This window comes from Oryzias latipes, chromosome 3 (assembly GCF_002234675.1).
Source record: "Oryzias latipes chromosome 3, ASM223467v1".
Lineage (NCBI taxonomy): Eukaryota > Metazoa > Chordata > Actinopteri > Beloniformes > Adrianichthyidae > Oryzias > Oryzias latipes.
Genome location: NC_019861.2, coordinates 29,686,466 through 29,713,689, shown reverse-complemented (window position 1 = coordinate 29,713,689; position 27,224 = coordinate 29,686,466). Strand labels below are relative to the sequence as shown.

At 39.9% G+C, this 27,224-nt stretch overlaps 1 protein-coding gene across 1 annotated transcript; it reads right to left on the bottom strand.

The window, feature by feature from the left end:
* Positions 1 to 16,483: 16,483 nt before the first annotated feature.
* Positions 16,484 to 26,435, bottom strand: LOC101162827 (retinoblastoma-like protein 2). The gene is made up of 14 exons (XM_023953643.1): positions 26,325 to 26,435; positions 25,108 to 25,192; positions 24,815 to 24,921; positions 24,629 to 24,720; positions 24,351 to 24,485; positions 24,109 to 24,267; positions 23,927 to 23,990; positions 23,740 to 23,846; positions 23,488 to 23,664; positions 21,033 to 21,104; positions 20,244 to 20,295; positions 19,213 to 19,334; positions 18,836 to 18,997; positions 16,484 to 17,588 (listed from the first exon to the last, which is right to left on the bottom strand). Exons 2-14 carry the CDS (start codon positions 25,182 to 25,184, stop codon positions 17,394 to 17,396), a joined length of 1,521 nt encoding a protein of 506 aa, XP_023809411.1. The 5' UTR covers positions 25,185 to 25,192; positions 26,325 to 26,435; the 3' UTR covers positions 16,484 to 17,393.
* Positions 26,436 to 27,224: the final 789 nt, after the last annotated feature.

The window sequence follows — 27,224 nt, the reverse complement described above, 5'->3', positions numbered from 1 at the left end:
ACGAATATTCGCCAGGTGTTATTCGCCAGCGTTTTTCGCCACGTTTTTTGTGTTCACACCCAGGCGCTTAATGTAAACAGAAATACTCCTTTACACAAGGTGGCGCTGCGCAACTTTACGCTTCTTAAAGTCGCTTTTCACTCAGAAGAAGAGAGCAAGTATTTACGTGCTTGTCAGAATCATACAAAGAAAACATGAATATTTCAAGCACCAGTAGCTCCAACTGACTGGTCAAAAGCCAAAGAAAAAAATGTTTTTAGTGATCATGAGATTCTCTTCAACAAAAGCATAGTGTCTTGACAATTTTTTAGTATGCTCTTGTAAAAAAACAAGAGAAAACAGCAGCATTATAGCTTGTTTTTTGATATGAAGCCCCTAGGCCTGAATAAATGTTCACTGCTCACAGCAAACCTTCATCTTCACTCGGTTTTCCCTGTGAAGGTCATTGTTTGCCTTCCCCATGTTGTATACATTACATTTCTCAGTCTATTGGTTTATTCTCATCTAATGACTTGCATGCTTCGCTGTCTGATTTGCCAAAAATGAAAGCAGACATGACAGAGTAAATGACTTCCAATTCAAGTCGGGAGTCGAATCCTCAGTGAAAAACACACAGCAGATGAATTAGAGATGGAGAGGCTGCTGGTGCTATCAGGAGATGCAATCATGATGCAATAAAGCTGCAAAACAACAGAGAAGACACAATTAGAGTTGACTGCGCAATAAAATGGAAACAGTTACTTTAGTTTTTTTGAATTGTGTTTCTTATAAAATTGCTTTTATTTCTCCCCAAGAACAGAGTGTGAAACTAAAAACAAAATGAGAATCATGTCATCTATTTAAAAGCTTAGGTCAATTACATTTGTAAGGAAATGAAATTATGAATATTTGTTTTCTGCCCTCGCCATAACTGTGTAAAATAAAAGCTCCATCTAGGAGATTCCTGTGTTTCATCTGCCATTGAATTTGATGTAAATTGGAATCCGGTGTTCATTAAAGGCACTTTCTGTGACTCATTAATCAAAAGAGAAATGTTTAAAGGATTTGGAATTATATCTTTGTGCTTTTTATCAGTGCTTTGCAGTTTTCACAAAACACTGCCGCAGATGAATCAGAAGTCTTCAAATAAACGAGTAAATGCTTCACTTTCATCTGCAAAGCTGTTTTGATTTCTATTAATGTTGGCGTGTAACGGAGATATAGTGCAGCATTCAATACTCCCTTTGCGATATAAAGTCCCTAAAAATAGTTGCTCTTTAAAGCTACTTGCAATCTTATGAAGAGATAATTGTGCTGCTTATTTCTGACTCCATAATGACATCATGCTTCTTCACAATCTACAGTACCTTTAGCAAGTATTGCTTCAGGGTTCATACTTGAAATGCCACAAAAGCTGCAACAACACAGAGTAATTTAATAGCTTTCTGACTGCCAATCCCCAGGAGCCGACACAAAGGAAAAAGGCAGCTATTCTAATGTGTGCTTGGCTCTCCTCCTAAACTCGGCTGCAGCTAGCAGTGATAGGACTGATGGTTTTTATATGTATCTTTTTCCAAGTGATGGCAGATGTTCCGCATTTTCCAGCAGAGCTCCGTTCCAGGGGGAAATCAGGGAAAACTACGCACTATAAAATTAAACCACTGACACTTCACCGGCCCTGAAACCAAATAGATGTTGCTCTATCTGCAAGCTGGAGCGAAGCCATCATTTCTCACGTTAAGGGTTGCATCATGGCTAACTTTTTATTAAGGCTACAATCTACAATGAGATTTTCTGTGACAAATAAAACACAACCCATACCTTATCATCAGCTGTCATTCTGTGAAAGATAAAAACGCTATGAAGAACTAAATACAAATCAAACAATAAAAATGGCAGAAGCAGTGGTGAAAAACAGTCCTTTCCACAAAACCCACAACGTTCTTAGTCGGATTTGTTTTATCTATCTAATAAGCGACTCGTCGCATTTCGGGCAGACACTCGGCAGAATTGCAGTTTACTCCCCTAGGGCGGGTCTGTTAATTAACCCACCTGCTTAGCGTCCTATTTAAGTCAGGTGTACAATTGTTCATTCTCTCTTACCTTCAGCGCTCATTCTTTGCCCCTCCCTCCTCCCCGGCTTCCACCTGTGGGCTCCGTTACGGGGGTTGTTACCCGAAAGTGTATGGAAAAATAATTGTCTCAAGGAATTGAACGGAGCCTTATGCCAAAACGAAGTTGTGAATCAAATTGTGAATGTCATCCTAAAGATGTTGTGAAATAAATGTTCTTCTGCAAGAGTTGTCTGACTGAAATGATTTTAAACTATTAGGGTCTTTCTTGTGAAAATTCTGCATCAAAGTCAAGAAAAATATAGGATGTATTTTTAGCCTCACAATAAAAAAATATGTTTTTAACATGGTGTTGTTGCATTTTACCGATGGACATAAATGAGGAAAAATGGTGAGAATTGCATTTCTCAGTATTTTTTTAATTAAGTGAACAAACTGGAGTTGAAAAAAAAATGCTGTTTGAAAAATATTGCAGTTGCAAGGTAGAAGCCACTGGGCAGGCTACAAGTTAACTATTCTGCTCTGTTCTGATATAGCCGCTTGTAGACAACATGGTTGTCTTTGTTTTCCTTGTCCAAGCTGGTATCTGGCTCAAAACTGTACAGCTGCATGGCTCCAATATTTCTTGCCGTAAGCTACTGGAAGAGCGTGTAAAAGAGAGAGCTCTCAGTTATGGGTAACGGGAAGGGGAGAACAGAGTTTCTCTGCACCAACAGTTCCGCCCACAACTCGGAGGTGACTTTCTAATGAACTCCTGCTGCTCTGCAGAAACTATGTCCATAGAAAACACAGGTTTTTGATTGTGCCTAAAAATTGGACATTCATAATTAAAAATGTCAGGAACTGGTGGTGTGGGACCCAAAAAGCAGGAGACCAGGCTTGGTGACAAAAATTAACCCATTTGATAAATATACTGAAACTTCACAAAACCATGGGAGCAACAAAAAACATAACAGGTGACCTGACAAGGAAGAACTGAAAATCAGACACTTAAATAGACTGATGGGTAATTAAACTGAAATGAAGACAGCTGTGGTGTGACTGAAGGAAAGTTCAAAACATGACCAAAATCCATAATATAACTGAAGTTAACCAAACCAAAGTTTGCAATACTCACAAAAAGACCATGGGGAATACTTTCAAAATAAATAAAAAATTGATTGGAGTGGGTCTTTAGAACTGGAGATTTCAATGATCGTAACTCTTGAACTGTTTACACAATTAACATAATTCTGAAGTGGAGAAAAGCAGCTTTGCGCTGATATGCAACACTTTACAGTATTACAGTATGAGCAGCCGTGGTGCAGAGGTAGAGCTTCCATCAGTGTGTGAATGTGAGACTGTAAAGCGATGTAAGTACACACCATTTACCGTTTTAGTGAAGTGGTGACACAATCACTGCCATCCACATGAACCAGCTGATTTTATGCAACACTTTGCTAATGTAAAGTTAATAAAGTTGCACAAGTTAGTGAATTTGGTGTAAAGCTGATATGATTCATGTTGAAGTGCATCAAAGAGTGCAGGTTACCTCCATTTTTAAATGGTTAACAAGGTTTAAACTACATGTATAACGCATTTTCTTTGATTTTTCCTGAAATAAAAGCACTGTTAAGTACTTTTTTCTTTCAAATAAAAGATTTTACATGATTTTCTGTGTAGCACAGTAGGTTAATTTCCCTTACTTTAAAAGTGCAAATGTTTTTTTATATATTTAAAGTTAAAATGCATATGATGTTAAACATTTTGATTTTAATTTTTTTGTTAATCGAGTTTTTTGTTGATTTTAAATGTATGTAAGAAGTTCAATAAATGCTGCACAAGTAATAACTTTTTATTATTATTATTAACTTCAAAAAGCAGCTTTATAACTCTGATTTGTCTTTTCTTTGTTTTGCTTTGCTGTTAAACTCAATTTTAAGCTTCCACAAGCAAATGTTTTTTTTTGTTTTGTTTTTTAAACAGTGTTTAATGCTTTTTTTTTTTTTGTCAGAACTTTTAACCTCCAAAGCTGCCTCATTAGTAGCTGGTGACATGGAGTTGAACCTGGATAAGGGGATTAGGCCTTGGGCATTATGCAGAGAGTAAAGATCAAAAGAGAACCAGCAGTGGTCAGAGTGTTCATACAGGTAGACTGGTGGAACAAAGCCTTTTTTAATTACCCTTTTAATTGCCCCTTTAACAGCATGAATTAGCATTTTAATGATGGGTATGTAATTAGGGTGGAAAAGGCTGTGAGAGCTGCAGGCTGCTATTAATGTCTCTCAGCTCAGAGATCACAGCAACAGGAGACAAAAGCAGCTGCACCTGAGCGTCGACACTCACCGCATCACTCAACCAAGAACGAACAGATGCCATCCACAACAGAGCCTCAGCGTTACATGCACACGCCTGCTGCCGCGCAAACATGTCGCATTAACTCGGGTGAGCATTTGGTGGACATCCAGACATGAAGAGAAAACAATGACAAACATTTTCATACACACAAACCACCACCAGCCTGCCAACTCTCTGAAAGACTGATGGAACCATTAAAATAAATGTCCATTAAAATGATTATGCCATTCCTGATTACACACTGGACCCCTGAACTCATGATTTTCTTTGTTAGTGATATTGCTTCAGAGAGAACAATAACCATCTAAACTAATGTACAGCAAAAAGAAGTTCATGTAAACAGAAACGTGCACAAACACACTGAAAACTCGCAGGATCAGTCTGTCACACAAAAGCTCTGACGACCTTGGCAATTAGACCATTTACAGCAGGAGCAGCTCACATGCAGCCAATGAAGGAGAGAATGCTTGCTAAAGGCTTTTTGTCTAATTAAAAAAAAAATAAATAAAAAAAATAAAAAACTTGCTGGTTGCAAAACAAAATATTTATTTACAAAAAAAGACAGAAATGCAAACATTTGTAAGGAAACCAGATCACCTGTATTGTGCTTTTTATTTTGTTATACTAACTCACTTTTACAATGGCAGGTAGAGGTTTAAACATGTGAGTTCAAAGCATTTTTAAGTGAATATGTCATCTCCTTTTTGCTTTTATGATAGCCATATAGCATCTTGAAGTGTTTATGGCTGGAAGGGGATAATGTCCTTAAATGGAAACACAAATTGATGACCTGAACGACCCCAAAAAACCAAGAAAACATGTAATCTGAAAGCTGAACTAAACTGAACTAAACAAGAACACACGGTTTGTTTATGGTGGAATAGTATTTAAGAAAGTCGATGGTTAGGATGGATACAAGCATGACATGCATCAAAAACACATCCGAGGCCTCTATTCAGAAAAAAAACCCCACGAACTTTGGGTTTATTTTGGATACATTTACAATTTTTTTACTTCAGGGTTACTTTCTTTAAGGTTAAAGGATCTGAAAAACAAAACTTGCTACCATTTGATTGGCAGACATCTAAAACTACGTTTCTACCATTCTCAGCGATGTGCGTTCAAACGGCCACTCCCAATGAAAAGTATATGTAGACACACATAAATGCGTGTTTCATGCTCCTGCCTTCAAAACTATCACGTTAATGCACAGTTACACAATTTTCTACAACCGAGTTGCCACAGAAAGCGTGTTTTTTTTAAGGTCAATCAGGTTGAAACTGTCACCAATCAGGAACTTGGATTTGGTGATGGCGTATGGATGCCGTCCCTTCTAATTCCCAGAAGTGCCAACCATTAGAAAATTAGTCATGGAGGAGAAATTTAATAAATGTGGTTTCTTCCCAGCTGGAATCATATGACACCAAGTCTTTCACATTTTGGAAGAGAGCTTTGAAAGAAAAAGCCTAGAACAAGATTCGTGACATTTCCGCCGCTTTGACATTTCACATCAAGCCTCCTCCAACTGTTGGTGTCAGACACAAACTAAAGAAACAAAAAACAAAGAAGCCCCTCCCTGCTCATCCAGTGTGAACTCTATGGGCTAAACCATGGTTAGAACCCATGTTTAGCATGTTTTTGAACACGCTACCGTGCCCGGTTTGTTCGTAGCTTTGAGGTATCGTTCACCAGCACCCTGGGTTTGATTATTGGGAATTAATTCGACTCAAACAAATGTAGACATGCAGAGAGGAAACAAACAATAGATCATCTTAATACTTAAGCAATGAGCCTTCCAGCTCTGAAACAACAGAGCAGCTTTTCCTCTCCTCCCTTGAGCATGCAGAACTGTGTCACGATGACACAGCAGGCAATAATGCTATTAGCAGACTATTAGTGCTATTTGATGTGTGTAAAAAAAAAAGCCCTTCAGCAGATGGTTTAGTGATGTTCAGGGTATTAGGCCTGTTGCCGTGGTGAACACAAAAGCTCCAGCAAAACTGCGGGGGAAATTATTGTGATAATAAGGCTTTTCTTCTCCTAATGGATTTTTATTTTATTCCAGTGATGATGAATGTTAAACATAGCAAAGCAAAGGAAAATAGCCCTGCCACAGATGGGCACTTTTGTCTTATTTGCATGTAGTTTTATTTTCATCTCAGGGGAAAATGAGATTCTCTCTTTATTTTCTCAGGTTTATATGCACAACAAGATTGTTTGATAAAATATTTTCATTACATTCCTTTTAAAAATACTTTTAGATTTGTAATTGGTGACTAGAAATATCACAATTATTGTGTCCAAATCATTTATATACATATACTGTATATCTTTAAGCTACTGAATTCTGTTGCTGCTTTGGCACAGCAAATGCTAGTTTTGTTGTACTTTTTTTCTCATAAATGATATTATTATAAATATTAACATCAAACGTTGGTTCAATTCCTTAAAATGTGAAACACTAAGTGAACAAATACCATCATATTGGAGGGATTTGGTATCATTTGGTAGTTTTTCACAATACAGTTTTTTAGGTAATGTAAAAATTCCTAAAAAATGTGATAGTCTTTGATATTCTCGCTGCACATAAAAACAATAGGTCGCTTATACGTCTGATTGTTGGATTAGAAAGTTCGTCATGTTTTAAAAATATGTTTTACATTCATGACTGTAGCAGAAGAATGTGAAAAAAAGGACTAAACCATTTCTAGAAAGCCTGTATATTTTCTCATATTTGACTGGAGGCTGTAAAGGAATCCCATGCAATGAGATGTTAAATTAGAATTTGTTCTATCTACAGAGGCCGTGTTGTTTGAAGGCTACAACAGGTGTGCAGAATGTGCACAGACTGACTTCAAATTCAGACTTAAATTTAATAAGCAATAACAAAAAACGAGAAAGAAGCTTGCAGTGTGCAAAGATGATAAAGTCTGTTTGTAAGTGTGCTCTCAAGGGTGTCTGCATCAAGAATAACAATGTTGTTGTAGCAGACAGTACTATAAGCAAACAGAAAGAGTCGATTTTTTATGTTACTGTTGAAAATGTAATTTATTTTTGTTAACTCTCAATATGGCAAAGAAAACACGTGTGAGTTTGTGCCTGTGAGCAGGAATGCTGCTGAAGGAATGATGCATTCCTGCTGAAGAATTTTCTTTGTTATGTACGCCGCATTGGATTCAGAAGAATTTACAGAAAAAAAGTACATATAAGTGGAAAACTCGGAACAAAGAGTCCTCATTGCAACAACTTACTTACCTCCAGGCCCTGGAGTTCTGACTTTTTGACTGTCAGGAATTAGGATTTTGGAGAATCCGCTTGCAGGAGACGTACAAAGGTGGAAGAGAACTTCAACTCAACAAAACATAAAATTAAACCATAAATGAAAGGGGGAAGACAAGCGGAAAAGCAAACTCTTATGGATCAAGGGGTCAAGAACTAACAGAAAACAGCTGTGATGGTTGAAGACTGAAACCAGGTGGGAATACAGGAACCAAAAACCAAGTTGATAAAACAAAACATGATTCATATAACATAAAGTAAGAAGGAGAACTTAATAAAATGGTTTATGTGTATTTAGCGCTCTAAAACTCAGAAGGCCCAAAGCACTTTACAGTCACCCATTAACACACTGATGGCGAACATTGATGCCAGCCTATAACCACCAAAAGCAATGTGGGGCTCAGTGTCTTCCTCAAGGACACTTTAACTACTGGGCGCCCAGAGCAGAACCAAACCTGCGATTTTACAGAGGTCGACCGCTCCACCTCTGCCTTAAAACACACTTAAAAATGTTCTTTCAAAAAAGTCTGCAACATTCTTAAAGACCCACTCTAATGAAAATGGTGGATGGAAGCACACACATATATATATATATATATATATATATATATATATATATATATATATATATATATATATATATATATATATATATATATATATACATGGTGACATATATAAATAAATTTCATCTTAAAATTGCATTTCTTAGTATTACTTTATTCAAATTGTTGTAAGTGCTAGGTTAAGGGTGTGAGGGGCTGTAAGCTAGAGGGAGAACGCAAACAGATATGTGACGGGTTGCAGGTTTACTCTGCGCCAAAAGTTCCACCAACCACTGCGAGGTGAATTTCTGATGAACTCCTGCCGCCCTGCAGAAACTATGTTCTAGGAGATGACAGTTTTTCAGATTTAGGCTAAAAATGGTATAATCCTGATTAAAAGACCGCTGGGAACGCTTTAAAAATGTATTTCAAAAAATGATTGGAATGGGACTTTAATTTAGTTTCCAAGAGTCTGAATTGTGATTTATCGGAGTAAAAAACAGAAATCTGGGCCTCGTGTGTGCAACAGTCAGACAACACACACGTGCAACTTCAAGATGAAATACTTAAAGCATTCATGAAACTGAGTTTGCCACCAAGTTAAAAGTGATTACATTTTTGTTTTTTTACAATAATTGACTTAAACATGAACAGCAAATATGAAAACATTAACTAAAGAAGAATCCATTTAGAGCTGCTTTGCTCTAACAGACATCATAGTCACCAAAAAAAAAACAATTCAACCTGGACGAGGAACAGTTCTATCCAGTCTATTTAGATAACACTTACACCTGATGTAGTGATGCCACAGTGCCTCCCACCCCCCCACCCACTGAACCATCATACATTCACCTTCACAGCCTTTTTTTTTCTTATCAAATTTGATATTTTACACAGCGCACTCGTCTACCTTCACAATAGAGGAGCCGATTCGGCTGAAGGTCACCGTGACATCCGGGCTGAATAAATGACATTTAGAGTACAATTTCTTATTTTTCCCCATTTCCTTTGAAGGTGTTCCGCTACATGAGCAGAGCATGTTCACGCCCACGTTTATGCACAGGTTCATAGGCGCAGCCTGACAGAGGGGCTGCGCTTGTTAGATCGTTCATGTCCGATGAAGGGAGTTCTGCATTCAGTGATGAGCAAGTCCCAAAGTCCGTTCCTCACCTTGAAACACAAAAAACATTCATCTGTCACTAACCCTTGTGCTATCCTATGGGGTCCAGATGACCCCACCCTTACATTGACGTGTTCTCCCTACCATGACAAAGTTAAATAAAGGTGAAGAGGATTTCATGTAATCCATGGACACCAGTGAAGATCACAAATCATTGAAGAAAAAAGGTTTGTTTCTTAGTTTGTTGTTTTGTTTGTTTTGAAGTTATTCTTCTATAGTTTTATTGAAGAAATTTATGTATACTTTTCTAGTTTTTTATTTATTGCTTTAGTTCTGTGTATTTTCAGTAGTGTTTGAGTTTCAAGAAATAGGTTAGCTTCCTGGCACATCCACAATTGGTGTCCAGCATTTTGGCGTTCCCCAAAAACCAATTTTCATAACATCCAGCAGTAAATGTACCTGGAATTCCCACGTGTGGCGCAGTACGCCCTCATGAGAGTGTTGACAAGATTGTGTCAGCGATGCACCCAAAACAGGTCCTTTCCAATTTATGTCTATAATTTTGTAACAATTGGATTAAATAAGCCACCAAATCACCAAAAATCTCACACTTTTCGATTCCTGCAGAACTAAGAACTGTCTAAAACATTTGACAAAACTGTGCCGGACTTTAACAAAAGATTAGTTTAGCCATTTTTAAACGTTTGAAGTACTGAAACTCCTGGTAGTCTTTCCAAACACTTTTGGGCGGATTATGGTTATTTTTGCATTTTCTTTTAGGATACACAATGAGATACAATCCTAGATAGGACGGATAGGATCAGGAATTAGTACATCGGAGGGACACCACATGTCAGAGGTTTTGGAGATAAAGTCGGAGAGGGCGGACTCAGATGGTTCGGACATGTCCAGAGGAGAGACGGTGAATATATTGGAAGAAGGAAGCTGAGTCTAGAGCTGCCAGGTAAGATGAAGACCAAAGAGGAGGTTTGTGGATGCAGGGAACAAAGACATGAAGGTAGCTGGTGTTAGAAGAGAAGGGACAGAAGACATGGTTAGACAGAGGAAGCTGATTCGCTGTGGCGACCCCTGAAGGGAAAAGCCAAAAGGAAAGGATTGGAAAAGAAGTGAGATACTATACACAACCTCATTTGTCTGTTTTTCGATCCTGTTTTTATGTCTACTCATGTTTTACTCTGATAATTTCTTATTAATGTTTTATTCTGTTTTTTCTTATTTTTAACCTTGTACAGCTACCTTGGGTGACCTTAAAGGCGTTTGAAATCAAATTTATTATTAATATCATTATTACTATCCTATTCAAAAAGTTTTAGTATCATTATACAAAAAACAGCAGGTTTTTACCCTTGTAATGTTAATTTTATTCTATGTTACATCATAATCAGAAGTCAACATGATTATTATTATCAAGTGCATATATTTTCTATACATTTATCTACTTTATTGTCTTAAATCTCTATTTCAGAGTTCCACAATAGATGAACTGCACATCCCACCAACATTGTCACTCCAGACATTGAACTATTTTTAAATCAGAAAGTGTTTCGATGTGCAGAGCTATCTTAGAATTGTGCAGCAGTATGATGTTCAAGTACAACCTTGGATGATGCAAAAACAATCAAACGTTGTGTCACTTACTGCAGTTTTTGCGCTATTGCAGCACTGTAGCGAGAGATTTTTGTGTCCCTGTTCAGCAACACAACTATTTGTGTTAATAGATAAAACCCATCCATGTGGGTGTTTTTCATTTGCTTGTTTGTAAGAGGCCACATCACATTTTAAATGTAGAAAATAATGTTTATTTATACATACATTGCTTTCTTTCTTTATATGCACAGCTACAGAACCATTTAAACAAATTATTTGTGTCCATGCAAAACTGTGGGTCTGTGCATCTACTTTGGTGTTTTTGCAAACATTCCCAGCTGGCAGGTTTGCTTCCGTTATTAGAGGATGGCCTTTATTTTTTGACCCTGTTGGAAAAGGACATGTCTCTTTGTGCTTCCATCCAGGATAATCAAGTCATCCTTGTCCTCGTGCCTCCCTGTATCTCTCCTCCAGCACCCTGACCTTTATCTTCAGTTAAATCTCATTTGCCTTCAGGACTTTATGGGGTTTTCCACTCATTCATAATCTATTTGCAGTGTCCTACAGACTTTTCATTGCTTTGACATTTGACCAAAAACTTAATGGTTAGATATTTCAGTCCTCATATTCGTTTGTGGTCTATTCAGTGAACTTCTTTGGGAGCAAAGAAGCTGGGGTGGATTGTAGGAAGCCTTGCTCCATTTTTCCTGCCAATTGAGCAGACCAGATTATATGTCTTCAGGAAAAATAATAATAATATGTCACCAAAATATGTAAAACAAAGCCTTAAACTTTGAAGATACAAATCATTTTTGTCTAAACATTTGCATTAGATCCTGTTTAAAGTAGAAAAATAAAACACAAAGCTGGAGATATTCTAAACACTTTTATGTTTTGGCGGGAAAATTGACTGTCATAGAGATCACAAACGATCTCATCATTTTTGCTTTAACGTCCTCTTATCCTATTATTCTGATTTATAGATATGAGGCAGAAAGATGAACTTTTAAGCACATTTAAATACAAATATATTTTATTTAGGGATGTCAAATTATTGCATTTACTGCGATTCATGAATAACAGACATATTACTGCATTTCTTTATTGTTTTAATCTTGTTTTTAATCAATAACTATGATCTATTATGTAAGCGATAATGCCTGATAAGTTGTCCTGTATTAAATGATGATGCAGAAGCCCAATCATGTTGGACAGTTACATCTGCAGAATCTGTTATTGTGGAAGGCCATTATCCCACTTATACCATAGTCACTTACAAAAGAAATACATATCAAACCAATTATTAGTACTTTCATCTTGGCATAGTTTAAGTTGAAATCGTTTTTCACAAAAAGTGGACTATTTATAAGGCAGTGTGACGCATTGTTATGGCAACGGCTTCATAGCCAACACTGAACCTGCGCCACTGCTTTTCTAAACGTTAGGATAAGTTAAACAAAGCCTCATTTCAGGGTGAAAGTTCACCTATTCCTGCTTCTTTTTGTCCAGTCCGAACAAATAAACAAAATATTCCTCCGGAGTCACCTCCTCATTCTCTTTTTTTTTTTCCTCTTCTGCAGCATCCCAGGCTTTAAAATAATCCAGTTCACCAAACGTGTAAAGCAAACTCTGAAATCCCTCACGTCTTTTCCACTGTCTGATAAACTGTGGAATAATGTATGTCAACATATGTAATAAGAAGTTTGGATTGTTGAGTTAAAAACACTCTGGACCTGATGTTTTCTTTTTGTTATTTTTCACAATTGTTCAAGATTTAAAAAAAAAACCTTGGTGGTGTAAAATAAAGGTTGGAAGTCTGTTATGATAAAAAAAAAAACTTTCATAAAGCCTCTTTTTTAGTTGTTGATCTTTTACTGTGCTACAATGTCACAACTTTCAATGAAAATACCTGAAAATGAGACTTTTCACATAGATTTAATTAAAAATAGATTAATTAAATTAATCGCACAAAAAATGAATTGCATGACAGCACTAGTTTTATTTACATTACATTTTTGGCAACTGATTATTAAATAAAGCTGAGGTCTTTTTCTAAAGCCTCTGCTTGTTTCAGCGTAAGGTTGCAGTACTATATTATTGGCTTACAGCTCGTAGGGAGTACAGTCAATTTTTGTGTCACAGCTTCAAAAGCAGCAAACGTGCTGATGAAAACCCCAGTGAACGGGAGACAGTAAAGCCTGAGAATGCTTTGGAGTTAGAATTTAACAAAGCTAAAGTTAAATTTGGCATCTTTTTGAGCCAGTCTTTGCTGCTTTGGTTGTTTACAACCCGGCTCTCCAAAGATCCGACTGGCATTTGATGATCAAATGGTCATGACAGATTTTTCCCCAAAAAATACATATATATATATTTTTTTCTTTTTATTCTTTCTACTACCACACATAAAGAAACTAATACCCTTGTCAGAGCCATGCATGCAGCATAGTGTTAATAGGCACACAGTTATGGGGATGGAGGAGGAGGAGGAGGGGCAGGCTGGTTGAAATCTGTGACATTCTTCAAGGCCAGTGTAAGATTAAAGACCCGAGCTGTCGTGCCTCTGATCATATATTCACAAAAGATACCCTGTGAAGAACATCTTTAAAGAAACGCCGGCTGGAAAATAAGACTAGCACTTGAGAATATTTTGGCAGGCCATTATACACATCACATAAATGGTCTATTACTGTGCAAGAAGATTAAGCCCCAAAGTTGTAAGTTTTCCTATTATTTGTCCTTCTGTCAGCGTTCTTATTTCTAGCAGAGCTGTGCGAGCAGCCATTACTATTTTCTTCGACTGTAATAGCTGGTACGGTCCATTTTTTTTTTTGATCAGACAAAATCTTTTCACTTTTGAGATGAAAGAACACCGATTTAGGAAGATAAATAAATAAGTAAAGCAAACAGCCTTGGGCACAATGCGCAACCAAGCGCATTTATGCAGAAATGAGAAATGTCAAAAGAGCTTCTTTCTGTAATATTGCCTATTTCACTGGCACATAACACTGCCGGTGACTCGGGGACATGAATTCGGCACACACAGTACAGTAAAGCGAATAATGATTAATATAACTTTCATCTTAGGTTTGCTTCACTTGATGTGGCCTTGAGTCCTTTAATGGTTATTGCACGGTAGAAGGATGGAAGTCTGCATGTCCTTCAAATGGAACGTGCCCATTATGGACTCTCCCTTACCGGAGTTTTCCATACATGGCTCTCTATATATAAACATATATTTTTCCCTGCTCTGTTAATCAGTTTCTTTGTCTTTAAAGCAGCAGAGGAGTTATCCATTCCTGCGCCATTAAAACATCAATGTCTCATTTCTGCTAAATGGCAGAGGAAAGATAATTGGCATGTGTGCACGCATATTAATTAACTGATAACGAGACGATAAGCCCCCCCCCCTTCACCTGCAGGTGTGCTGCTGCTAATCAATTGAAAATGAAATGGGGTTAAAATGGGCTTCTTTTATCCCGCCACTGAAATTAAAAACCTATTTAGTGCCACATTTTTGAACAAAGTGCTTTTCATTTATCTTCTTCGGCACATTATTCAATCACACTTTCCATTTGTATAATGGTAATATTTTCATGTAATTTTCCACTGCCTCAGAGATGGTATTTTTTGATATGTCTTTGTGAAATGGCTATTCCATTCCAGCTCCCTTCACTGGCTGGTAATAAACTTACAACCTATATTTCAGATTAAATGTCTTCAGCAAATGGAGCCACTGCTGGATGTGTGACGGAGCTGGTGGAAGAACACTTCTGCTCCCTGCTGGAGCCTGGAGGAACTGCTGGTTCAAGCCCCCCCTGCTGGAGGGAAAGCTAAAGTTGTCTTTTTAACCCACCTCTGGGCTGGAGCTTGCTTATTTGCAGTGTGAAGGACCTGCTGCCTCATAAGAGCACTTGCAGTCGTGTGATGTGCAGAGCATGGCTACCCGGTGCAGATAGCTCCAGCTGAAACATAAGCTGGCTATCTTTACGGGTGCTGGAATAGCCTGCAGCAGAATTGGAAGCGTTTGAAAGAGCGTGTTGGAACTATCAGTCCTGACCAGAGGTGTGTGAGCACAAGCGAGGAGAGAAGAATGAACATGTGAAGGGCTGTGGGAAGAAATGCCGCAGGGATGAGTGCAGGGATCTAAACAAAGGCTAAAAACAAGACATGAAGGAAACACGGGTACAAAAACAACTCAAAGGAAAGTCTTTTATCACATAAGACATGCGAGAAAATAACATTTCTATGAGATGGGCCTTGCTTTCAGCAGGTCAAGTCGAGGCGTTGGGGGAGTATTGTGTCTCTGAAAAGGCCTGGTTCACCTTTGGACAGGCCAATCTGTACACACACGGAGCGCTTCTCAGTCACCACGCCGCCATTTGTCACGTCAGTCGGGCTGCAGAGGTGACCATTTCAAAGTGACCCCTACACGGCCATCATAAATCGCTCTCTGTGGAGGGAGGCCCCATGACCGTGGGGATCATGTATGAAATGAAAGAACAGAATTCAGTGGATACGTCCAATGTTTCAAAGAAATCTTTTTTTTAATGTGTTTTATAAACGTTTTTACTCTAATATTGGTGCTTCTGCTCTGCTTTGATCAATTGAGCTTGTCTTTATGAAAAACGTCTCCTGGGCCTCTTCACTAACAGTGACCTTTTCATGTTTTTATATACATTTTATTTAATTGTGAATGTATTTAAATTGTTGTTTTAACTGTTTATTGTATTTTTATACTGTATACATGCTGTGCAGCGACCTTGAGTGCCCAGAAAAGCACCTTATAAATAAAATGTATTATTATTTTATTATTATACTTTTGGCTTCAAAGAAGTTCAGCAGCAGCGGTGGAACAGCCGATGCTGAAAATGACTGTAGAGCTTAAAGGAGCTGAAATTTCAACTACTGACATTCATGTTCACATTCATTCTCTCAGCTTTCCCAGCAGTTTTTTAATGATGTCGTTATTAGCCAGAATCCAAAAAGAAATGTCGTTTTCTAGAACAGAGTTTCTGCAGAGCGACAATAGTTTGTTAGAAATTCCACCCTTGCTTTCCGTCACCCATTACTGAGAGCTCTCTGTTTACACTCTCTCCCATTAGCTTACAGCCCCTCACAACCCCAAACTAACATTATCGGAGAAGAAGAAAAATATCGGAGCTGTTGAGCCGTTCCGTTTTTAGCCAGATGGTTGCTCCCAATTCAGGATTTGAAAAAAGAAATACTTCATTTTCTTCATATATGTCCTCCATCATGAAAAAAATGCCACGTTAAAAACACCAACGCCATTTTTATCAGTCTTGAGGTCACATTGATCCATATTCTCTTAAATTCGTATCAAAATAAAGCTAAATAGATCCATTAATAAACTTGACTTTGGGGCTCATAAGAATTCCTCTAAAAGTTTAAACTTAAAGCCATAAACTTTGTACCATCTAAACATCTACTAACTCCCTTAAACTGCACAAATGTATGAGGGGAATAAAAAGGAAACACTTTTTGAATCAGAAACGCAGGAAAACCCTTTTTAAAGTGACATTCTCTTATTGGTGATTTACCAGAGTTTATTCAATGATAACAACAGGACTAACATACAAAAAAATATTCATACAAAAGCAATTCTTAACAACTCTTTCAGCTTTTAAGACCTGCTGAAAAATAAAACAGACTTCAGGACTTTGTGTGCAAAATCCTAAATGTTTTCTATACCATCAGTGAGGCAACAAACTCACTTTTAAACAAGCTGTGGCGTGCGTAGCTTATGCATTTTCACAATAAACAGAGAAAAAATTTATTCATAAAGGAAGAAAGTTTCTGTAAAAAGCATTCAGCTCAAATGTAAAAAACGATTTTCTGAGTGGATCTTAAAGAGACCAAACCATATTGATTGTATCTGCGGTTAGTTTTTGGTTAAAGCAGATGAATTGCTGGTAAATCCAGACAGAATTATTCTGTCAGATTAAAAAAAAAAAAAGTCTTCTTCACTTCATTCTTAATACTAGAGCTTCTCCTCTATATCCTGGAAAGTGCACTTAGTTCCTTTCAAATTCTCTTAAAAAAAACGATCTTTTCATCAGGAATCCATTAAATGAATGCTTTACCAGATCAACACATACCAGTAATCATAAGCCTCTACAGCTTTGTAAATACTCGTGGCTAATGAAGTCCTTCTCACAGGTTTCCCCTTTCCTCTGGAGCGTGTGAAAGCTTTTAAAGCAGTTTCCTGTAACCGCGCTCAAAAATACCACACCTGTCTGATCATCACAAGGCAGGAGTTCCCATTATTCTGTAGGTTTGAGGGCAACAAGCCCAAAATATGTACATAGAAATACATATATATTAATATATATAATATATATTCATGGGTTTATATTAAACAAGATTTTTGTTTTTTTACATCGTTTGAGTGTTTTTAAAAGAGGAAGAACGTCAGACTTCCTGCTGAAGAGACGGTCAAACTCGGACGTGATTCAGCGCTTTGGACCGATCCTCGATGACTTCGGTCAGACGATGGTGCAGGACGGACTGACCGTCTGACTGACGCCTCTTAGCAGGAGGCCCTTCCTCGTCCTCCTCTTCCTCTCTGAACGACAGAGCGCGTCCTTTCAGAGGAATTTTTGCTCCGACCTTGTTTATTACACAAAGACTCTGAAAAACAAGGGCTCAAATTCAGTTGAAGAAACGCGACATTTGCCGGGTTCTGCTGAGAGTGGAGTGGAGTTGTGGTGGAGGTGTGCGGCGGTGTGGTGGAAGTGTGCAGCGGTGTGGTGGAGGTGTGCGGCGGTATGGTGGAGGTGTGCAGAGGTATGGTGAAGGTGTGCGGCGGTGTGGTGGAGGTGAGCGGCGGTGTGGTGGAGGTGTGCGGCGGTGTGGTGGAGGTGTGCGGCGGTATGGTGGAGGTGTGCAGAGGTATGGTGAAGGTGTGCGGCGGTGTGGTGGAGGTGAGCGGCGGTGTGGTGGAGGTGTGCGGCGGTGTGGTGGAGGTGTGTGGCGTGGTGGCGCGGCGGTGTGGTGGAGGTTTGCGGCGGTGTGGTAGAGGTGTGTGGCGGTGTGGTATAGGTGTGCGGCGATGTGGTAGAGGTGTGTCGCGGTGTGGTAGAGGTGTGCAGCGGTGTGGTGGAGGTTTGCGGCGGTGTGGTGGAGGTGTGCGGCGGTGTGGTGGAGGTGAGCGGCGGTGTGGTGGAGGTGTGCGGCGGTGTGGTGGAGGTGTGCGGCGGTATGGTGGAGGTGTGCAGAGGTATGGTGAAGGTGTGCGGCGGTGTGGTGGAGGTGAGCGGCGGTGTGGTGGAGGTGTGCGGCGGTGTGGTGGAGGTGTGTCGCGGTGTGGTAGAGGTGTGCAGCGGTGTGGTGGAGGTTTGCGGCGGTGTGGTAGAGGTGTGTGACGGTGTGGTAGAGGTGTGCGGCGATGTGGTAGAGGTGTGTCGCGGTGTGGTAGAGGTTTGTGGTGGAGGTGTGCGGCAGTGTGGTAGAGGTGTGTCGCGGTGTGGTAGAGGTGTTCGGCGGTGTGGTGGAGGTGTGCGGTGGTGTGGTGGAGGTGTGTGACGGTGTGGTGGAGGTGTGTGACGGTGTGGTAGAGGTGTGCGGCGATGTGGTAGAGGTGTGTCGCGGTGTGGTAGAGGTTTGTGGTGGAGGTGTGCGGCGGTGTGGTAGAGGTGTGTCGCGGTGTGGTAGAGGTGTTCGGCGGTGTGGTGGAGGTGTGCGGTGGTGTGGTGGAGGTGTGCGGCGGTGTGGTGGAGGTGTGTGGCGTGGTGGCGCGGCGGTGTGGTGGAGGTGTGCGGCGGTGTGGTAGAGGTGTGTGGCGGTGTGGTAGAGGTGTGCGGCGATGTGGTAGAGGTGTGTTGCGGTGTGGTAGAGGTGTGCGGCGGTGTGGTGGAGGTGTGCGGCGTGCGGCGAACCTCAGCGGGGCTTGAGCCGAACACGCAGGTGCGAGTGGGCGTCAGCAGAGACGGGCTGTCTTTGTTCAGCCGTGAGATGAAGAGGTTGGTGTTGAGAACGCGGTACCTTGCAGAGAATTCCCTCTGCCGTTTGGGATACGGAGACGAAGGCGGAGTGTCCCCCTGGACCAGAGAGACAGGAAATGAAATTTACAGTCTCACTTACACACCGTCTCACTTTCTGCCCGTCCTCCTCTTCACACGGAGGTGAGATTCCACCAGCCTGTGTGGAGTCACTAAATATCAAGACTAAAATGTATTTAAACACTCACATTTTTTCCATGTTCACAAGTCTAAATTCAGAGGCTTTGTCTTGCTTCTAATGGTTTTTCACTCACCCTGCAAGCGGGGTCAAACTGTTTAGCAAAGTTCTGCATTTTGCTGCTGTAGGCTCGGTAAAAACTGATGAAGCTGCCTCCTCCCTCCTCCTCCCTGGGAGAGCTGGGCGTCAGGATGTCAACTGTGAGGTTTGGAATGAACCAAAAACAAAACATTGACTCACTATGACAATCCACAAACACCATCCATGGATGACCAAAGGGTTATTTGAAGAATTTTAAAACAATGAACCAAAGATAAGGAGGAAATAACAACATCCTCATTACTATAACTTATAAGAGAGTTAGTTATAAGCTCTCTGTGGGAGCAAAATGTAAGAATCTATATATGTATGGAAATATATATATATATATATATATATATGTGTGTGTGTGTGTGTATGAATGAGTATATATATGAATATGCATTTGGTAGGTCAGCACCATAAGAGGAAAACTCACGATGCGCAATATTAATGATCAATATTGAATAACGATTTGACTTGTGACACATGAACAAATAGCAAAATAACCAAAAACGTCATTTCTATTTCACTGCAACAGTTTGATTTAAATAAGAGTCAAAATCATTTAAATGATTCTCCAAATGACCCTTGTCTACATAGCAGACAAGCATCTAACAGAAAAGGGCTCCATCCGATTGGTCAAACGCATAACTGGATTTATTTTTTTTCGTTAAATACTTCAAGCTGCCATAAGTTTGTTTTAGCACATTTAAGGTAACCATTTATCCCATTTCCCGCCGTCTTTTGCGATATGCGTATAGCACAGCTTGATGTTGCGATAACAATAAACTTGCGATTGGTTGCGCAGCCCTAGTATTTGGTTAATAAATATTTGTGTAATATTTGTCAAGTTTTGTATCTTTTGGATGGGCTTGGATAAATGCTTTTCCATTTCTTTGGGGTTAATGTTGATTTATCATCAAATTAACTTCTACATCAAACTGTAGTCAACCATAAATAAGCAGCAGCTAAATAAAGATTTTCTATAGCAGATTAGTGAAACCTTTAGTTGCATGAAGTCGTCACCTGTTCCTTGAGTCTCCATGACAGGGTCTGTGATCTGCAGGTCTTTGCAGACCTGAGGACAGAAAAAGGCTTTAGAATCAGGGATTTGGGATCAGATGGTTTATAAGTAATCTCAGTGTAAATGTTCTAAAATATTGTTATAAATAAAGCTAGATAAATGAGGGTGCTAGGAGGACTTATTCTAAAAATGGTTTAATGTCTATAATCATAGTTATAGTTGAAAGCTAATCTGCAACAGCTGGACAGGAAATAGGAACTAGATTTAACGACAGTGTTCACTCGCTATTTCACAGTCTCACGGTTTTGCAGACTTTTTTTGTTTTTTTAAAGCAGATGGAGAGAAAAGAGTCTCAAAAGTGTAATACTTGATTAGAAACTTGATTTTTTTGCCCAACTGTGTGCACTTGCAGTTGTGTATTCATATAAGTTCAAGTCCCGTTAGTGTCACGTCCCCTGGGGGAACGGTGAGCTGCAGACAAAGCCGCACTCGGGAACCGTGCGATGGTTCAACCCCCAATCCGACCCTTTAACTCTGAGGGTCAAGCAGGGTCCCATTTTTAGAGTCTTTGGTATGACTCGGCCTACCACTCTACCACAAGGCCAATGAGCTGGTGTACAAAACGTACAATGAATTTACACACACACAATTGAAATGTCAGCAGCTTAAAACTATCTTTGAAACGCCTCTGCACACACATCTATAAATGTACGCACCGATCGCTGCCTGACGCACACAGACACAAAGTGTGAGATCACTAAAACAAACTGGCATGTTTTTAACAAACTTACACCGTCTGTGGAATAATGCAGAGAGCTGTAGGCGTCCATGATGTCACTGACAGTTAATGTGGTCCTTGTAACCTGTGAAAGAATAAAAGGCAAACACCAGGAGTTAAAGACTCAGTTTAAGCTTTCAAATACAAACATAAATAGGGAATAAAACCAAGAGTTTACGCTGCCTTTTTGCACCTTAAAAACAGTAAACTTCTTAACGCTGTGTAGTTATAACTGGTGTGATTGATAGATAGATAGATGATGACTTTATTAATCCCACAATGGGGAAATTTCATTTCTGTGGCAGCAACACGACATTCAGAAATAATCTATATAATATAACATCAATAAAGGACATCACAAATGACATTTATATTAGATAATTAAAAATATTACTAAAATTATTATGAAAAATTATTATCAAAAATGAGATTCTTATTAAATAAAGAAATAAATATTAAATAAATACAGCTGCAAAAGTGTAAAAAACATCTGCGAAACATGTAAACTGTAAAAAACAAAACAAAAAAAACATTACAAATTTTTTCAAAATACAGAAATAACTAATGAAGTTCACACCAAAAACAAAAACAAACAACTGTTCAGGAACAAAAAACAATTTAAAATTGAAAAACAACAACTACAACAAAAGTAAATGAATCAATGACTAAACAGAAAAACACCCCTGGGACCGTGGAGTGTCACTTTGACACGGTGTTGTACAGTCTGATGGCTGTGGGGAGGAATGACCTGCGGTAGCGCTCCTGCTTACACTGAGGGTGCAACAGTCTTGTGCTGAAGGAGCTGGTCAGTGCCTCTACAGTTTTGTGCAGGTGGTGGGAGGGGTTATCCATGATGGATGTCAGCTTAGCCAACATCCTCCTGTCCGCCACCTCCTCGATGGACTCAAGTGTGCAGCCCAGGACAGAGCCGGCCTTTCTTACCAGTTTGTTAAGCCTCTTCAAGTCTCTGCCTGCACTGCCCCCCGCCCAGCACACAACTCCATAAAGGACCACTGAGGCCACCACAGTGTCGTAAAAGGTCCTCAGCAGCTGTCTGCACACGCCAAAGGACCTCAGTCTCCTCAGCAGGTGAAGGCGACTCTGGCCCCTCCTGTACAGAGCATCCGTGTTGTTGGACCAGTCCAGTCTGTTGTTCAGGTGAACACCCAGATATTTAAATGTGTCCACGACCTCAATGTCTGAACCCTGGATGTTCACCGGTGACTGTGATGGTGAGGACCTCCTGAAGTCCAGTATCAGCTCCTTTGTCTTGCTGGTGTTAAGCAGCAGGTGGTTAACTTCACACCAGCTAACAAAGTCAGTGATGACCCCCCTGTAATCCTGCTCACCCCCCCCCTGATACACAGCCCACAATGGCACTGTCATCTAAGAACTTCTGCAGATGACAGTGGTGGGAGTCGTAGGTGAAGTCTGATGTGTACAGGGTAAACAGGAATGGGGAGAGCACAGTTTGTCAGAGCACAGATTGTGTCACATACAACACAGCCGAGCAGAAACTGGGAGGAGTACGCTACATAAATGTAGTTGGCACTTACGGTGAGTTTTACCGAGCATGGAAGAGGAAAGCAGAGCACAGCCACACAGGTGTGGTTGGGAAGAGGAGACGATACAACTGGCGTTAGAACCCCCAACCCCTGCCTGTGCCCCATCTTTGAGCCCTTTGCAACAGCAGCATTGATCATCGTCCGTTTCAGACTCGCCAGCTCTGCCATGCTGCAGACATCCCACCTTGGTGCTCATGTTTATCCATGTCTGACTAGCTTAAGGAGCCGTGGACTGTTTTTATTTGCTCCAGAACAATCTCCATCTATGAGGTCCATTCTAGTATCTTCCACAATCCTCACTCAAATATTTATGTTTGCACCTCCTATTTATCATGGAATCACTCTTGAATTAAAACCCTCAAATGCTAAACCACCAGCACACGGTACGCGGTTTCGTACTCCACTAAAAGCGAGCGGTTTTGGTGTTTTTAACATGTTTTTGTGGCATTTTTCTGATGATGGAGGACATTTAAAAAAAAAAAAGATTCACTTCTGACTATTTCTTTATTTAAGTCATAATGAATCAGGAGCAGACGAAACAATGGCGTTTAAAATAAGAGCGCCAACAGTCCCATCCACAACTCCTGCTGATCTGCAGAAACGATGTCCCAGAAAACGACTGATTTTTTTGGGTTTAGCTAAAAACGGCACAATCATAATAATAATTAAAAAAAAAACTAATGGAAACACTTTAAAAGATGATTGGAGTGGGATTTTAATATGGGTCTTTGTAAATCGGATTCCTGGAGTATTGATATGTTTTTAAGGCGTCCATCTTTGTTACAGACGAAAAAAAAACAACTGAGATTTTGGTGGAATCAAGAAATACTTTTTTCAAATAACAGCGCGCTGGTTTTTATGGCCAAAACGTTCACCAGCATGAAGGAGGAAATCCAAGCTCACCTGAGCTGTGATGTAGATGGAAGAGAAGAGCAGCTGATCCAGGTGATGATTCACCATGAGGCGAGGGTGCTGAACCAGCGAGTTCTCAAAACAGGTCCAGATCGACCTCCTCAGATCACCAGAGAGCTTTAGTTTGGAGCCCAGATCCTCCAGACGTGCTGCTGTCATGGTGTAAACCTGCGGCCAAACAGAAGCAAAGCTGCACCAAACCTCACCCGTTTCCAAAAACAGTAAACAGACGACGACGCTCACCATGCGAGAAAACTGATGCAGGAAGTTGTTCTTCTCCGCCTTGTTCACTGTTGTGGAGTGCTCTTCATCGTCGTTGGAGGAAAAACACGTCTCCAAACTGACTCGATCTGACAAAATAGAGCAAGAGTTCAGTCTTCAGTGCAAAGTGCAAAGAAAACCCAGAGTTTTGGCTACACTTTTAGAGGACCTTGTGGTTGGTGACAGCCTGAGTCTGGACGTACAGGACTTTCAAGGAAACTTTGTGGCATCACCTGCATACAGCACAAGGGATTCTAAAACACTGCTCTGCTGGAAGGAGCTGCAAAGTCCTGACATTCTGTTAGACACCAAAAGATGAAAACGTGTCAGATCTGATCTGTCTGTGTCCACCTGCTGGATGAGAGGAAAACGGCCGCCATTAGCTTGGATCTCCTCCCACAGTGGCGAGTCGCCGGTCCAGGCCAAGCTCTCCAGGATTTGTTGTTTCACTTGAGAGAGGGACTTGCAGACATGATAGTGCTGATCGAGTGTCCTCACAAGCTCAATCACCTGGACAAAAGGAAGTTATAGATGTGACAAGGGCCAATAAGCTCTGATCACATGTTGACTACTAGTCTAAGCTGCAAACACACCTTTATCAGGTGGTAGGGCGTGAGCTGGAGGATGCGAAGAAGCTGGGGGAAATCACACGGTAGGTGGTTTGAAGCTATCTGGACCTCCAGACAGCACGCCACCAGACAACGGTGGAAACCATTTGACAAAAGTCCCTACAGCCAACAGTAGAAAAAGAAGTTTACTCTGAAGGAAATAAAATGAATGACTGGAGTAAAAGTAAGGTATGCAGTGATCGAATTTCAAATCAAATATAACTGCGGTTTTTCCAATGGCCACAGGAGGGCGACATACTCACAGAGTTGTCACTGATGACCCGCCTCTCCATCATGTTCTTCAAAATCCTAAAATAGTAGATCCCGGCTTGACGACAACACTCTTCGGCCAAATCTGTAAGCATTGAATGTGATTCATACTCATCATAACCTTTCTTTCTGAAAATAAAAAAATAAAAAGTAAATACTTAAATCACAAACATGCCCACCTTTGTTGCTCTGGTCTTCCTCCCTGCTCTTGTAGTTCTGCAGAAACTCTTGGAGTGTACCATCCAGTCTCACGTTAACCTCCTCTGTCAGATCTTTGGACCAATCCCTGGATTCAAACCAATGCACAGAAATACAAATAATTCTTTCATCAGCTAGAAAAATAAATGATATGCTGAAGTTTATAAACAGATGTATGAAGGGTTTGCTTCATGTGTTTTCCTCTTATCCGTCAAAACAACAAAAACAACTCGTTTGCGGTGCTAATTTGCTTCTGCTCAACTGACTGTCTGACCTGCACGCATTCGTGAGGTGCTCACTGGGGCCCAGATTCTGCTTTTCCTCATCGCCACCCTGAGGTGTGGTTGCCATGGTGACCTCTTCACTCACACAGGACAGGAAGAAGGTGGAAACAGAAAAAAGAAGGGAGCCATTAAAAGAGAACACATCCATGCATCACGTTCAGAATGAACAACGAGAACAAATGACTTTGGTGTAGCGTCTGCTTGTTAAGTCGAACATCAGTCAGGTACTTTATAAAAACCAGAAACATAAGTCCTTAAACTCATAGAAGTGGTGTTGTTGTGCCTGCTGAAAGACTAAATGTTAAGGTTTTACTTAATAAAAAACTTTACTGTTAAAAAATATATTCCAATCAGATAAAAGTCTGGTCTATTGCAACGCTTTGATTGATGTCAAATGGTAATCAATGGTGTCAGCCCATTATTTTTGACAGATGTTTACAAACTTGTCACTCAAAAGCTCCGAGACACTGGGGTCTCTGGGAGTTTAAGCTGCAGCACAAATGACCAAGCTTCCACCACCGTGCTCAACAGTTAACACAATCTTAGCACTGATTGTGATGTTGAACAATGCTGTGCGTTTAAGAAAACATTTCAAGTTTGTAGCACGTAGCCAACTGACTTTGATTTTAAATGTTGTTCTTAGCAACGACATCTCTAAATCCTTAACCCTTGTGCTATCCTAGGCACTTTAACATTGGGAGTTGGGTCATCTAGACCCACTAGACAGTGCGCTGAACCTTTTTTCTTCAATGATTTGTGATCTTCACTGGTGTCCATGGATTACATGAAATATTTCCACCTTTATCATGGTAGGGAGAACACTTCAATGTAACGGTGGGGTCATAGGATAGCACACGGGTCAAAAAGCGGGTCTTTACTTAAAAGGGCCTGATTTCGCTCGTCAAACATGTCTTTTTTTCCGTACCACTTTTCTTAAATATTCCAGACTTTAATGAAATATTGTCTTTCAGCCTAGTTTCAACAATATAACACATTAATAATTACTAATAAAATAATCGGGGGAGAAAAATAAAACATGTCTCGACAAATTCCAAAGATGGCGATCACAGGCTAAAAACTATAACAATTTTATCCCTTCTTTTACAGAAACGGCTCCTTCTAAAACAAGCACGTGTCTCTCCATGTTTAGCATATACAAATAGACAAAATAGGAACTTGGTTAGGTCTTCCTGAAGAGTCATCTTACCAGAAAACCTGTCGTCGATGTACTCGCGTCGAAAATTTAAAAGTCAAAAGAGGCGCTACACTAGCTAGCAAGAACGTGACAGTGGTGCGTTCCTTTTCACCGGAAGTTGGGGGAAAATCCTCTGTATGGTACCTAAAAGTGTAGGATTTCATAAAATAAAACAAAAATTGCCAAAACAGAACCAACCGTAGTGATACAACATGTTTATTTAAAATTTACCTGAACTTAAATCTACTCAAACGTAAGTTTTAATGGACAAATTGACCAAGATCCCGCGTTGATTTAAAAACGTTTTTTTTTTTGTTAAGTCCTGTGAACGCAGCATTGCATGTTGCATAGTGACGTAGTTTAAAAGGGACAAGCGTGCTTAAGAGAACGGAGGCAAACTCCCGCGAAACTTGATGGAAGAAATCTCACGAGCAGTTTGGGGGTTGCTTTATCTACATGGGCTATTTATTTGATGACCCAATCTTCCGTTCCGATTAAACATATATAACAAATTTAATTATATTATTAGCAAAATATTATACACACATGACAAAAAAAAATCTTTTTTTTTTAATTTCATACTCAACATCTTCAGTGTGGAACCACATGGTTTCTGGAGAGAAGTTCATACATTCATCCAAGCTGGAAATAGTGTAGAATGTGCTTGTAGAAAACTGTTCAAGTCATCCTTTATAGTTGGTACATCCAGTTGTAAAATGTTGTAAATGGAACTTTTTAACGGTTTTTAAGGGTAAACTAATTTGAGGTACTTGTAATATGAAAATCAGCTTAGGTAATTAGCACTCAGACAAACACTTGACACTTTCACCTCAAATGTGAAGGTTATCACAAAAGAAAAAAAAACCACTTCCTTGCTAAAGTCTTTCAAAGAAAAGACAAATACACAAAGAA